The sequence below is a fragment of the Miniopterus natalensis genome, chromosome 18 (genome assembly GCF_054644295.1).
Source record: "Miniopterus natalensis isolate mMinNat1 chromosome 18, mMinNat1.hap1, whole genome shotgun sequence".
Classification (NCBI taxonomy): domain Eukaryota; kingdom Metazoa; phylum Chordata; class Mammalia; order Chiroptera; family Miniopteridae; genus Miniopterus; species Miniopterus natalensis.
The window spans coordinates 24,714,353-24,730,750 of NC_142098.1; the positions used below are offsets into that span (position 1 = coordinate 24,714,353).

At 35.0% G+C, this 16,398-nt stretch overlaps 1 protein-coding gene across 2 annotated transcripts in view; it reads right to left on the reverse strand.

Annotated features, from left to right (window-relative positions):
* AP1G1 (adaptor related protein complex 1 subunit gamma 1) overlaps positions 1 to 16,398 on the reverse strand; it is a 61,548-nt gene that overhangs the window by 29,515 nt on the left and 15,635 nt on the right. For both annotated transcript variants that reach the window (XM_016196160.2, XM_087827399.1), the window contains 4 exons: positions 9,098 to 9,222; positions 4,590 to 4,731; positions 2,437 to 2,533; positions 1,166 to 1,242 (listed from right to left, as the gene is read on the reverse strand). In XM_016196160.2, coding sequence (XP_016051646.1) covers positions 1,166 to 1,242; positions 2,437 to 2,533; positions 4,590 to 4,731; positions 9,098 to 9,222 — 441 coding nt within the window. The remainder of the gene's footprint in view (positions 1 to 1,165; positions 1,243 to 2,436; positions 2,534 to 4,589; positions 4,732 to 9,097; positions 9,223 to 16,398) is intronic.

Consider the following 16,398-nt stretch of genomic DNA (forward strand, 5'->3'; position numbering starts at 1 on the left):
CTACTTCAAAAAGAAGCAGTGTTTGTGTCAAGGCTCCAAACTGATCTGGAACTGCCATCACCAAAACCATTGGGAAACTGCTCCAAGTTTCTCAAGCGAAGATAAAGGAAAGGTAGAGAAGGAGGCTTACAATTCAGGAAAGGCTGCAACTGAAATCCAAGGCTGACTTTGGAGTCAAGAGTTTAAATGACAAGACAAAAATTGGACTAGGGAGTTAGCCAAAAATGCTAGAACAAATAACACAGTATTAAGCACAACTTCAGCATTAGTATATTTTAAAAAGCCACATTTGTGGATGGATACACAAAAGCTACTAAGGACCTAGTTTAATGCCAGCATGCACCATCTAAAAGAGGGTTAATTCTTACCTTTTCATTCTAACATACAGCAGGATTCCAAACAGACAACAGGAACAAAACATACAAAGCAAGCATTAGGGACAGATACGGGTCTCATACTATTTTACAATAATTTAATCAAGACATGAACATCTAAGGGGGGAAAAAGCCAAAAAAAGAACTGCTATTAGAATCTCATTAGATCTAAAGTACAAAGTAAGCCCCATTTATGGAGTGATCAGTGCCCTATTTTTAAAAAAGGTAAATGCCTGTAACTCAAAGAACTATCTTTCTGAGTACTTCTTGCTACTGCCTTCTAAAAGTAAGTGGAGAAAACAAAAATGTCCACTTCAGGATGCTGTAAGAAAGGGAGGGAAGGAGCAAATTAACAAAACTAGAGACTTCCATCACCAGAGTCAACAGCCCAAAATGAACTTGGGGGACCCTGTAGTAGGTAAAAGTTAATGTCAAAGTTCAGTCTGCAGTTTTCACATTAAAAAAAATAAAATTACCTGCTTAAAAAAACCCCACACAATCTATAATTTAACCTCAGATTACATTTCCTGACTTTAATGTGAAAACAGCAGATAAAGCACATGAGAAATTGGTGTGTCTGCCAACAATGAGAAAAGACTTCTATTATGAAAGGGAAGAAAATGTACCATTGCCAGTTCTTATGTGCCTAAATCTGGCTTCCAGCCCTACAATACAGCAGGGCTGTACAAAGCTTCCTTTCAAAAGAAAATTTAAAAGTGAGAAAAATCACGTACTTTTCAGGAAAATCATTTTCAATCAAGAAAGGCTTAGGCATATAAAATGGCACCTACCTTTCTGAAATGTGCAAGCATGTCTGGGCTTCGCTCACACATTTCTGTGAGGAGGACTACAGATGTGTGAAGGACACCTGAAAGAAAAGAGCAAATGAAAACTAAAAACGAGGCTGTATTAGTCAACTTCGCAGAACAGGACTTTTGAGTTCTGAAGGTCACTTCCAAAAGGATAGTTGCTACTTTTGCTGTTTAATCTCCCAAAAAATCTAAGCATTGAGGTGAATACAAAGGAAGTATTTAACAGATGCTTAACTGCTTTAACACTGGTGAAGTCAGTCAAATTAGAGTGTTTTAAACAACTATATGACCAAAATAACTGCTAAAAATGACAACCAGTGCACGTGTCTCTTCATCTGAGAATACCCGTAAAGGCAGGCTCATAGTCAATATAAGCTACGTATCATCTGCTCCATACTTGAGCTCTCAGCTGAGTTCTGATAGACAATTCAAGATGTAAAAATATCAGTAAGAGGTTAAATTTCCAGATAAAATGTATCAAAACTTCCAGGTACAGTAATGTGGATGACGAAGTGAATTTGCTTGTTCCAGAATGAGTGAAAAGCAGCTCACAGTATTTTCCACTAAATAATAAGTGCCCTAAACATTCATTTGTTCAACAAGTATTTGTTGAGCCTTCTAGTTGTGGAATTGAATTAATCAAATTAAATACACCCTACCATTTTTTTTCTCTTTGTCTTTAGGACACATACAATTTCTTTACTCAGAACTTGTTTCACTGACTTCAAAATAAAAGCAAAATGTTTGGAAAAGTATAGTCACATTCTATTTATTAATTCCTCTCAACTTTTATATAAACATAGCTGAGTACTCATTACAAACTCCTGTTACAGGTAACCTAAAAGGATTTTCACAAATCTTACACTCCTACCACAAGCAATAAAAAAATAATTTTTTCTTCTAACCAAAGATAGCCAGGAAATCCAAGGATTTTTACACATGAAAATTGAGGCTAGGATCATTTGTATATTACACTGAATATTAGTATTTAACACAGTACTTTTAGTATGGTAAAAGAGGACCAGAAATGAAAAACAAATTTACTATGAAGGAATCAATCTCCAATTATAAAAGTGGAATATGAGAGTGGAAGAGAGATTAGACTGATCAGCCCTTCCTGGAAGAGTGTCCAGCCCAGTAGAAAGGCAACTAACTCCACTGCGCTGAGACAGAAGGCCAACACTGCCTGAAGCTTTTCCTCTTTCCCCTTCCCCCTCAGTACTTTACCAAGTGCACTCAAATCACATTACCATGGTTCTTTTCATTCAATAAGTTTTTTGTTGCTGGTAAAAACATCTCCATAAGTTCAGGAACCTTCCTGATGACATGAACAGCACACAGTGCTGCCTATAAAAAAAATTAAAAAAAAAACAAAAAATTTATTTCAATTAGTCAGGGCAACCAATCTTATAAACAACATCAAAAAAACCTTATCCACTAGTTCATCTACTAGAAAAATGAAGAAGAAAAAAGATATCAGATTTATTATTAACAGATTAGGGCTTTCTAATTTATACTGTTTCATCAGTGAGAACTTCTAGCTCACCTGTCCCTTTGTTCATATATTACAAAATAAGTGTATAAAAAGTTTCTAAACTAGACCACTGTTAACATGAATTTATCAAGTAAAACATAATTTATGTGGAGTTGCAAAGTAAAAAATAAAGACTTACATCTGTGATCATCATTCCTCTGAATAAGATGACCAAACAAGGATTTTATAAAAACACCATGCAATTGAAAGATATATGCTGCAGGTGCTTGAAATCTGCTGTTACTTTGTTTTTTAATCCTTACCCAAGGATATTTTTTCCATTGCTTTTCAGAGAGAGTAAGGGGGGGGGAGAGGGGGGGAAGAGAGAGAGAGAGAGAAACATCGATGTGAGAGAGACACATCGACTGCTTGCCTCCTGCAAGCAGGGATCGAGCCTGCAAACGAGGTACATGTGTGCCCTTGGCCGCAATCAAACCTGGGACCCTTTAGTCCGCAGGCCAACGCTCTAACCACTGAGCAAAACCAGCTAGGGCCTGCTATTACTTTAATAATACCTATACCTTCCTCAATTCACTCTGCTGATATCAAGAAAATCACTTGAAAGACAGTTTCTACTGAAGAGAAGGTGGTCATAGTGTGCTCACTGGAAAGAAAGGTACATACAAAGACTGATTTTGGTTACCCCCCAAAGCAACCGTATTTGTGGGAGTTGAATACTATAAAAGTTTAAATACACTAACAAGAAAATATTTTAGCTAATTCTTCCCATGTTATATCTAGGAGAAAAAAGATTTTTTTTCTCATTTGCAGGAATGTTCTATTTAATGTTCTTTCTGAACAAGGTCAGCTCACACACTCTAAGAGAAAGGACTGGCTTTCTCAATGGTTTGCAGCCATCGTTAACAGCATATGATCCTGGAAAACAGCTTGGCCCTTTCAATACCTCTGCCTCACGCCATTAATATCGAGAGGCACAGTAAATGCCAACCACACAATAGCAAGTGTTCATTTATTAGAGTTCTACATTGTATAACCTTTGTTTACGAACATTTTAGGGTTCAAGCACAATAAAGTAACAAAATGTTTACATCAACAAATAAAAGCAAGTAAGAGAATAAGATCATTGTCTTCCATTACTATTCCATTCAGATGTACCAATTTTAGAAAGTGTGTTCTTTATCATTCCCTGATAATTATCTAGGTCCCAATGGAACTGCACTTCCAGAGACTCAAATGCACTAATACAAAGACATGGGCACTAATTATTAGGATAAAAGTAAATTTGTAAGTATTTGTTCGTTATCACTTTAATACTGTTTAGAATCAGGTAATTTAGGAAGTAATTAAACATGCCATCTAGGATATCTAGTAATGTTTGTTTATAAATCATTTCCCTGAAAAAGGGGAATTAAAAGAATCAAAGTATTTACCATCACTTATCAAGTGGAGAGTTAATTAGTAACAAAAAAAAATCACCTCCAAAAATTAGTATAAAAAATATTTTGATTTATAAACACCTGATTCATATGTAATCATTTTAAAATACACCTAATGCACAGAGAAAAGTATGTTATATATTAACATCAGAGCTTTCAAAACTAAATAATTTGCCAGGCCAGTGTGACTCAGTAATTGAGCGTTGACCCATGAACCAGGAGGTCATAGTTCCGATTTCCGGTCAGGGCCCACGCCCAGGTTTAAGGCTCTATTCCCAGTAGGGGGCGTGCAGAAGACAGCTGATCAATGAGTCTCTCTCATCATTGGTGTTTCTATCACTATCTCTCTCCCTCTCCCTTCCCCTATCTGAAATCAATAAAAACTTTTTTTTTTTTAAATGAATAATTTGCCTTCTCACCTCCATAATACTCCCTAATCCAAAAGCAGAAATTTGTTTTTATTAACAGTTACCTTTTTTCTTAAGTAAGAGTTGGAGGTTTTCAGGAGTTTCTCTACCTCTCCTGCAAGATCTCTGCACATCTCTGAGGAGCCCATACAGCCGAGGGTACAAAGTGCTAGCCCCTGTACATACTGCGTGCTATGATTAAGATCACTGCAAAAGAAAGGAAAGAGGGAGAAATGAATGTGTTGTGCCCATGAAGAAGCTTCACAATCTAATGAGGTAGCTCTAAATAATTCATAATTTCTCTAATAAGGAAAATAATAGGATTGTATGTTGCAAAAACTAATTATTCTAACTTTATTAAATATTATCAATACAACAACCTGACTGAGTGTCCCTCCTACAGGCTAACAATTTGACATTTCCAAATATCACAGCAACAGAAATTGGATGTTATCTGTTGGATTTTAAAGGCAACCCACTTTAGAAAACTCAGCAAACCACTGGAAGTAAAAACTGGTAATGGTAGACATATGAAGGACAACTGTATCTTTAAAAGATTTTTAATATGCTCTACTACTAACAAAAATAGTTCAATATACATTAACCAAAAGCTTTTTCAAAAAAAAAATTAGAAAACACAATCTCTACTGCTAAAGCATTTAAGATGATCTAAACATACAGAAACACTGAAACCCTCTGATCTTGTATGGTATAAACCTTAATGTGACATTATTCTATCCACTTTTATTTATTCAAAAGAAGAAAAAATAGTAACTGAAAAAATTGGCTAATTAAACCACCTTTAACAAACTGAGCTAGATATTTATAGCGGCCCAGTATCTGAGGATACAGACACACAAAATCCTATTTCTAACAGGCAAAATTATTTTCAAACCAGCCAGTTTTTACGTACAGAAAGCTGAAATATTTATAAGCCTGTGCCAGTAAACTCATCCGTGTATTATAATCAACTCAACTATTCAGAAGCTGAATTATTATATGAGTTATGCTACTTCTACCTGCTTTAAAAGCATTTTAGTATCCTTTAATCCAGTGGTTCTCAAAGTGTGGTTAACAGATCTCTGGGAGTCCCCAAGACTGTTTTAGGGAGTCCATGAGATCCAAACTATTTCCACAATATTAACTCATTTGTCGACTGTATTGGCATTTGCACTGATGGTGCAAAAGCAGTGGTGGGAAAAACTACTGAGACATTAACACAACTGAGAGCAGCAGCACCAAACTGTACTAGTGGTCACTGTATTCACTGGCACACACTCGTGGTGGAAGGAAAGAAGGAAGGGAGGGAGGAAGGAAAGAAGTTACTTACATTTCACTTAAGACTGCTTATGACAAAGCACTAAAAATAATTAATTTTATTAAATCTTGACTTCTGAGTACACATTAAAAAAAAATTTTTTTTAATTTTAGAGAGAGAGGAAGGGAGGGAGAGGGAGGGAGGGAGGAACATTGATTTGTTGTTCCACTTATTTATGCATTCATTGATTGCCTGACCAGAGATCAAATTCGCAACCCTGGCGCATCAGGACGACACTCTAACCAACTGAGCAACCCAGCCAGTGCCTGAGCACACATTTTTTAATATTCTGTGTGACAAAATGGGAAGTAGCATAAAGTACTCCTGCTACATACTGTGGCAATCTCAGATAAAAGCACCTGTGCCCTTATTTCATTTGCAAGCTAAACTATGAACTAGCTGCTTTTAAAATGGACATTATTTTCACTTGAAAAATAACTGACAGACAACTACAATTATTAAGATTTGGACATTTGGTAGACTTTTTCTAGAAAAAGGAGCCAAGTAAGCCTATCACTTAAGAGCAACAATTGATATTTGTTGCCAATAACAGAGTTAAGGTATTGGAAGACAGTCCAGTTCATGGTGGCAATACAACTTTGGAAAACTTGTACTGCGACCATGAACTTGACTTGACTGTCTACCAATACTTGAACTGGGTGAACCAACTTTTTTCCAAATGCCTGAGGCATGATAAAAAGTATCAAACTTTATTGATATGGTTTCAGATTCCACATTGTAACTAACCCTTAAGAAATTACCACTTGTGGAGTTTTGGTATAGTATAAGAGAAAGTACTAACTATGACTTTACTATTTAGGCTCCCAGTTCCCAAGAATATTTACTTGACATTTCATTCCTTTTTCAACAATTAATTTGCATAATGCAAGCTCTTAAAAATTATATCCAATTTTTAAAGATTTAATGTCTTAGAGTTTTTCTAGGCCAGTGAACAATGAGGTAAACATCCATTAATAAACAAAAACTGCTGGTACACTATGATGTCCTATAATACAAACAAAAAGTAAAAAAAAAAAAAAAAGAAAGAAAAAGAAAAGAAACAAAAGCACATACACACAAAAAGGCAAACAAAAAAACCCCACTCAGCCCAGCCGGGCGTGGCTCAGCAGTTGAGCCCTGACTAGGATCCAGGAAATCGAGGTTCAATTCCAGGTCAGGGCACATGCCCAGGTTGTGGGCTCGATCCCCAGTAGGGGGCGTGCAGGAGGCAGCCGATCAATGACTCTCTCATCATTGATGCTTCTCTCTCTCTCTACCTCTCCCTTCCTCTCTGAAATCAATAAAGATATATATTTTTTTAAAAACACAAAACCACTCATTAACAGGTTAAAAAAAAACAAACTAATGATGCAAAGTCCTTTAAGAGAGCTTAGATTGAAAGTGCCAGATCCATTTCCAACTATTAGTAGCTCTCTCCTAAATGCGCTTGGGGCTTGGCTGGGTCTCATTAAAATTAAACACAAAGATTTCTTCTTTGCCTATGTGCCTAATTCTTCCACTTTTATCAAGCTACAAACCTATACTGGAGTTTGGTATTAACTCTCTAATATGAACCTGCTGCTAGGCAGAACTGCCAAATTATCAGCATGTGATTGAAGGCTTGGGTAATAAGGGCAACAGAGCATGAAAGAACAAAAATTAAAGAAATTCTCAGAGGCCAGTCCAGAGTAAATGTATAAAAGAGTCATGCTGAACATCTAAAATGTAACCTCCATGATACCAAGAATTTGTCCCATTTTTTTCACTCTCCATCCCCACAGCTTATAACAGCTCCCGGCATGCAACAGGTATATAATAAATACTGGTTGAATAAATGAATCAACTTAGTATTTTCATTATTAATATGTATTTCAAGACCAAAAAACAAGATTCTCCCAAAATTAAGTTCACAGACTCGATGTATTTACATGATACACTCAATATTTACAACCAAATCATAATTCTTATTTTGGAATTTTCCATTGTCCATTGGGAAATTTTAAAATAGAACATTATTTATCACAGAGAAGTATAAGAGTTCAATATCTAGCCCTGGCCGGTGTGGCTCAGTGGCCAGAGCATCAGCCCACGTGGTGCGTTCAATTCCAGTCAAGGGCACGTACCTGGGGTTTGGGTTTGCTCCCCGCCCCCGGTCAAGGTGTGGAAGGGAGTCAACCAATTGATGTGTCTCTCTCACATCGATGTTTCTCTCCCTCCCCCAATATCCTCAGGTGAGGATTAACAAAAAAAACCTTAAAAAAAAAAAGAGTTCAGTATCTACAAATTTGATCACCTATATCCCCGATTCTATTTTCTGTCAAATATACAAATACTGCAAATGAAATAGAAATCTAAAAAAGGAGATTAAACAGACAAACCAAAACCAAATGAAAACCAACCAGAAAGTCCCTTTAACCAATAGGCTGTCAGGACTTCCATGCCTTTCTAACAGAAACTTGTTATAAAAGGGACGCTGGGAAGAACTGTTAAATTCCCTGCTTGGGTCCTCTAATTTCTCCATAACATGACTGGACTAGTAAATCAGTAAAGAACCCATTAGAAAGGGAAAAAAAGACACACAAATATTCACAGGGCTAAGTATAATTCTACGTAATGATATCTTGGATTAGACTACAGACTAGATTTCTTTTTTTACTTTTAAATGGTATTTATTCAGAATACACACTGGTAATTCTTTAGTAAATGTAACATTTCATTATTTATGGTATTCAAAGTCCTGGAAATATAAGATAAGAAAGCTCAGATTTACCAATGCCTTTTCTATTCTATGAAGGCATTGCTAAATTGTGGTCTTATGCCTAAAGATGCATAGCAATACTTTTATTTAATTAACCACAGAAAATTAGAAGTTTTAATCCTTTGCTAAGTCTCTTTACATATAAGCTACAGAATGAAAAAGCAATTCAGATATATTCTAGACAGCAAATATAAAATCAGTAAATAGAAGATGTCAAGATTTACTGATGTCATATTATAGGAAAGACCTAAAATTACAAAGTAGTTCTTAGAAGGAAAGGTTAAGACTTACTTCTTACTCACAGACATGGACAACAGTGTGGTGGCTGTAGGGGAAGGGGGTGGGTAGAAGACGGTAGAGTGTGGATAAATGGTGATGGAGAAAAAATAAAATAAAGAAAAATATATATATAAAGAGACAATAAACTATGAAAAAAACAAGTGATATTTAATACCAAATAAATTAATCAATTATATAACTTAAAAAAAAAGACTTACTTCTTGATACAGTTGGTCATGAGAAGATGGACATCTTGTCTTTCGTCTAACAACAGCATTGCCCCTAAATAGCCAATGCGTTTGTCTGTGAATTTTTGAGAGGCAATAAGCTTGAGGCACTCCAACTGCAAATTTAAAAAAAGAATGAAATTAAGAAATTGCTGCCACAATCAGGAAAGCAATGTTTTTATCCCAGAGCCAATGAATGATTAAAGTAAATGGATATAACCTGTATCATCAAGCCACCTCAAAGACAAAGATTTAAGATCTTTGGGTATCTTGATAGCAATAAAGTTCTGAAATAGATCATCTCTGTCAAGCTCCTATGATATGTGCCATCCAAATAATCTGTGACATGTATCTTAGTACTACAGATTCATACAAATACAAAGTAGAAAAGTATTATAAAACATTAATAAACCCAACTCCTAATTTAATCCCCAGGTTACATTAAATGAGCACTTAACTCATTTGTGTATTTAAGGTCTGGTTCCTGTTCTGAATATCAAAAAACTCAACAACTGGAAATACATCAAAGTGCCAAACACTGTCCTAAACATCAGGAATGTACAACTGAAGAAGAGACAGACAATAACTAACTTTAATATAATGTGGGAAGTGCTACATTTAGGGCTTAAACCAAGTACCATGGGAGAAATGAGGGTTTAGAAATCAAATACAGAAGAAAGAAAAAAAGCCAGAGGAGAACTCAGTAGTGGAATTAACCTAAAGTATTTTACACAACTTTTTTCTTTATATAATTATTAGAAATCTTCAGAGCTTAAGAGTCTTTTTGTAGTTAAATAGTTTGTTTCTCTACTTAGCTTTTCTTGAATGCCACAACCACTATGCTGTACTCTATCATTTCCTCTTGACTAACATGGAAAAGGTCAAACACACTCTCCACAGGAGTCATTTTCAAAGGGTGTACACAAGTTAGAAGAGTTTTTCAAACTATGCTCCCCCATTTAGAATCACCACATTCCCAAAGGAAGGGGCTCAAATGCAGATCCATGTACAAAGGAATCTAAGATCATGTGAGACTACTTCCCACCTGAATTTGCCCATAAGTTCAGAAGTAAAATTAAGGAAAGAGTTTACAAATAAAATTGTCCCGAGCTGTTTAAAAATTGTTCTCTAAATGTACCTGTATTAAAAACACCGAAAGGTAGCAGAAACTATCATGAGCAAGTCAAAGAAGCCTCCAAAGGAACCACCAGGATCCAAAACAAAAACTACAACGTCTTCTGAGATTGACAAAAATTAGGTAACAACCCTTTCATTTCTTCTATACATTCAAGTTAAATTTTTTTAAATTTCTGAAATAGAAGATGATGAAAGTCATTTTTACAACGTCAGCAGAAAAATTACTGAAGTGAATGAGAAAAATCAGAAGCTAAAATGTTATTAGAAAAATCTTACCCTTTAAACTGAAGGTTTTTAAATCTTTCCATTTAGTCTATGAATAAACATTTTAGAAGTGAAAGGAAATGTTTTTAGAATCAGGTATCACTGAAATTTTTATCATCCTCATTGAATCATGCTTCCAGCGAACTCCAGGCATTACACAAATAAATTGTCCAAAAATATTTTACTAAGATGAACTGATGAGGAGGACATACTCTTCGGCGTTAACATTACTTTGTACTTTTCAGGCCAAATTTTAAAATAGTCACACTAAAAGTCATCAGTGACTGGGGAGTAGAATTTGTTGCTTTTGTAATACTCATTTAAAACTTACCTAAAAACTAAACAGCAAAAAGATAAACTAAAATTTAAAAGAATACTAAATTAATTCTTTTTAATATTCCCACCAGTACCATGGCTTTGCTTTAATAATAAGCATTTATTTTTTTAAGGTGACAAATCTGAGGGGAAACATAAGATTATATAGCTGGAAGTGGCATCTGAAATACACCCTCCAGTGAGGGATTCACTCTGACCACACTTTACACTTAGGTGGAGTAGCCAGCAATAGTGCTGAGAAGGTACCATGTTTCATCTTGAAGAATGTTACCAAAGTTTTCAACTGCTGAAAAAGAAAAAGGTTGGAGGGCAGTACAGTGGAGTATGGTAAATGTGGAGGGAGGATATCCATTTTTGAGCAGCAATCACTAAAACACAACTCAACATTTTGTGTGAGTTAAAAAAGAAATGTACTAATGAATTAAATGTATCCGCCCTAGTTAACAACCTCAAATGCATCCAGTACTATTACTCCTCACTTAAAGCTACTTGAAATCCCACCTGAAACACTGCCAACCCACAAATCCAGCAAATACTTTAAGACCCCAGTAAACAGGCCAGCTTTTATATCCACACCAGAAAAGTTTTGCTTTTACCCCAAACTCTGTGAGCAAAGTCAAAAGACAAATGACAATCTCAGAAAGAATATTTGTAATCTTTTCATAGTCATGAAATCCTATGTAGCAGGATCCTACAAATTGTTTGTTTTTTTAAGGACCAACAACTCAATATAAAAATGGAACAAAATATGGACAATTCAAAGAAAATAAAAATAATTCAAACATATGAAATGGACTTCAATCTCCTCACAAAACAAAAGCAAACCCAACTAGGTAAACTTACTAAAGGAAAAAAATCACTGAATTGTACACTTGAAAAAGGTGAATTATATGATATACAAAATATGCCTTGAGGTTATTACAAAAAAAGAAATGCACATCAAAACCATACTGACATACTTTTAACCTACTGTCACATCAGTGCAAGGATGTTAATGATAGAAGTATAAACTAGCCCAAACTGTAGTAAGAAAGACCTGGCTTACCTAAATTATAAATACATACACCCTCTGACTCAACAATTGCACTCTTAGGAACTTATACTATATTTACATTCACACATGTGCAAAATAATGGAGCTTATTCAACTGTGGCATTAAACTGTAAGATTAGAAATAAATGTCCATTAATAAAGTATCAGTTTAATAAATTATGATTCATACATAATGGAATACTATGCTGTATTACACAAGCAAGTCAAAAAAGCTGGGGAAAAAGAATGAGAAAGCTTTTTATATATTGACATGGGCTAATCCTCAAGACTAACAGTGCAAACAGTATGTGACAATATGTGTTTTAAAGGAGAGGGCGGGGGAACATATATATCCATTGCCTGAAGATGTATAAAATATCTCTGAAAGGATAGCCAAGAAATGGATGCCACCAGTTGCCTACAAAGAGGGAAACTAAGTGATTAGAAAGCAGTTTTCATCATATACCCTTTTGTAGCTTTTAAATTTTGCATCAATGAACTGTCATTGTCTATTCCAAAGAAATCAATAAAACTGGCCTAGGTGGAAAAAAAAAACAAAACTGCAGGATAAAGGGAACTTATACCTAACTTGTGGTTAGAAAAATTAATATAATTAAAAACCAAAAAAAACTTAGGAAATCATTTGTACCCCTTCCAAACTTGAACAACATATATTTCAAAAATAACAAAAAAGCATTTGAGTCTTGGAATTTTTTTGAAAAGGACTTTGAAAATTTAACACCAGTATCTTATAAAAATACAACTCAGTAAAGGGAAAAAATCTGGTTTTTTTAGATAACTTAAATTCACAATGAACAATTACTGTCCTATTCTATTATACCTGTGATGCTACAGGAGCTTAAGAAGTATGTTCATTCCTTATCCCTAATCCCCAGGATGGCTGTGCTTTTCCTGCTGAAGTTTATTTTGTATTCTTCACCTACTATCAATTTCTCCCTTTTCAACAACACTCTTAATATACTTGCTTTTCCACAGCAACCTTCTCCCTCCAGCCCCTCTTTCATCCCAAAGGTCTGACTGTAATAATTCTTTGCTGTTCACTGATTTTTTAATATTTACTTTCCAATTGTTTTGAAACATTGTGGTTTTGCTTTAATTTAGTAAACTCCTGTTGTACACAAACCAATGCACTAGACATTGTCACTGATACACAGGACACATAAAAGACCAACAGTTGGATATGCATCATAAAGTATGATATGTATTCTGTTACAGTTATGCACAAACTACTGTGAAAATGAGTCAAGAAGGGCACCCAATTCAGGTGAGAAACAGTAAGAAAACATCAGAGAAAGGTTTTCTCTTTACATAACATGCAGTGGAATAGGAAAAAAACAATCTGAGTTAGGGGCTGTGCCTCCCTAATCCTATTTCTAGCTAAATTATTTCAACAACCTGAACCTGAGGTTTCTTCATCACTAAGGTAACAAAGCCACGTTGTGGAAGACACAGCCCGAAGAGTTCTCCACTCCCTACCTAATTCTTGCCAGCTGATCCCTGAAGTGGCCTCAGATTTTTTCTCAGAAGCATTCCAGGCAGCCATTAGCAACAAGCCTAAGAGATTGAAGTTATCAGCCCGCCCCACTTTGGAACAAATAGTGCCTTAAGAAGTGGTTCCCAAACCTAACTGATCAAAATCACCTGGGAGAGTTTTGAAATATAAGTCACCCCAAAGATAATCAGGTGCAGATCTGAGGTAGAGCCTGACAATTTAATGTTTACCAAGTTATTCTAGATGACTCAATGTTCTAATTTTCTTTGAATTTCAAAGCAATTTTTTAAAAAGAGAATTTAACCAGGTTTCTGGCCTTGTTCCATTTTTCTGAATAAAGTACAAACCATTGCCTTTTATCAAACATTTAATCTGATTACCCTTTAGAAAAAAGCTGCACCCATTTTGTTAGCTTTTAGAACAATTCCCCACAAGGTCAAAATGCACATATACATTTGCTTTCCAATGTAACATTTGGGTTTTATGACATGAACAATCATCTTGATGAAGGGATGCAATTAAAATATTATAAACATTAATGGATCTGCAACTGATCGGTTAGGTATTGTTAAGTTACCTTTACTTCATTTGAATACTCATAAATAATTTTCTAGTTTACACAAATATGCACACACACACACCTGAAGAACAAGCTATAGCCTGGCAACATAAATCTTTAAAGACCAGAGCCTGTTTTTTCACTGTGGTGCCAGAAGGAGAAAGAAAACAAAACAAGACAAAACACTAATACTACTATCACATACCATTTTTTTCTCTTGAAAAAATTTATTATGAAATATTTCACTCAAAAATACCCAAAAATCACATCACACTCACTGACCCACCAACAAGCTTTATCAAAACTTTCTACCCTACTTACTTAATTTAAAACTTTTAGTATTACAAATTCAACTGAAGCCCTCTGTACACTCTGCCTCAATCCCATTTTCCTTTTCTCTACCCTCAGGAGTAACCAAAACCCGAAATTTCTGTTCATCTTTGCCATGCTGCATGTCCTTACTAGACATGTAAAGACAATTGTTTCTGAATATTTTAAACTTTATATAAGTATATCATATTCCTGCTCTTTTCACTCAACATTTTTGAGTATTACATCCAGACAACAAGCTCTGATTCACTCATATGCGTTGCTATATAGTGTCCCACTTATGAATACACAGCTTACTTATTCTTTTTGTGGATATATATAGATTGTTCACAATGTATCTCTATTAGAAACAATGCTACAACGAATACTCTTATAAGTGTCTCTTCTTAAAACTGACAAGGAGGCTTGATCACATTCAGGTTTTTCAGTTTTTGTTTTGATTTAGCAAATATACTTCATAGGTGATGGTATGAACTTTCATCAGGAGGCATTTAGTTATTTCTGGTGGTTGTCTCTTTTGTGACAGTAGCAGCAGTGATCATCAGGGGTTACAAAATGGCAACATGATTCTTACATTCCTTCTTCATTTACTTGCCGGATTAGTCCTCTCAGGAGCAACTTCTCTATATATATCATTCATTGGTTTACCAATAGTTCCTTCAGAGTAACTACTGGTGAGGAAGAGCAGGATCAATGTTTGTTTCTTTCCTTTATTTACCAGTTTTCAAAAATAATGAGTTGGTTTCCTAGGATCCTCCAAAGATAACCAGTGGAGTTTTGTTGTTGTTGTTATTAATTATTATGAACTCACTGATATAAAATTACTTGGTTTCACTTACAATAATTATTCTTATTAATGCTCAAATTTTCTCATTTTGAGGCATGACAGCCTCTCCTGGTGGACACTGAATATTTTTAACATAACTTCTGTAGTCTTTCTTGCTTTATGGCATAATAATATAGTTCAAGCTTATTTTGTACATTTCCTGTCCCAGATTTGGGATCAGCCATCTCTCCAATTGGCCCTAGTCTTTTTAGAGTAAAATGGTATTTAGAGACTACAATTTTGGGCTTAAGGGTGCTCAAGAAAAGGATGCCTATTATCACTGCTTCTTTTCCATAGTGTACTACATGTATGTACACTAAGAACATAAGAAAAAAGAAACTGTTTAAGGATGGAAAAGGGAATTGTCATTATTTGTAGACAAAAGTATTGACTATATGGAAACAATGGACTCTTACAACCAAGTTCAGTAATGTTGTGAAGTAGATAAAAATCAATTAGATTTCTACATATCTACAACATAATTAATGTTTAAGGATGCTATTTGCAATAGGAACAAGAGCTCTAAGGAACCTATGAATAAATTTCACCAACTATGTGTACGGAGAACATGTAAAACTTTAGAGAACCTAAGGCAGTGTAGTGCTATATTATACTGATAGAAGACTGCTGTAGACAGGCCAAGTTGGAACTGGGAAGAAACAGAGAATGCATGCCCAGTGTGGAAAAGGTGGTCACTAGTCTACTATTGCCATGTGAAAATGTGGATCCAGCATTGTCAAACCCTCTGATTTTCTAAGAGAAACTGGAAATCCAGATTTCTAAGAGAAGTTCCTTGATTTTTATATGTTGGCAGCAAATTCAAACAACTTAAATACTGTGCAAGACAAACAAAATACATTTGTGAAAGAATATGGCCCCTGAGTCATTTTCTACCAACTTCTTTAGATATTCAACTTTATCTCTGGGTTGTGTTTAAGCCATACGTGAAAAGTTACAAACCCTAAAGGAAATCTATCACTGCTTTTATTGGAAAAATGCTGAGAATACGGTCTCTCAATTTCTAAGAGACTCTTGGACAAAAGACACACATTAAGAAAATCTCTGCTGGAATTCAGTGCTTTTTCAAAAAATTTTGCTGTCATTGAGGAAATGGTAAAATGAGTAATATTTTATTTATGTGCAAAATATAAATGCTTAACATTAATTTACTTAATCTTCATAATAACCCTACAAAGTAGTTTTAGGATTGTTCCCATTTTACAGATGAGGCAACTGAGACAGGAAAAGTTAAGGATCTTGCTAAAAAATAACACCAACAGTAAAGTAACAAAGCC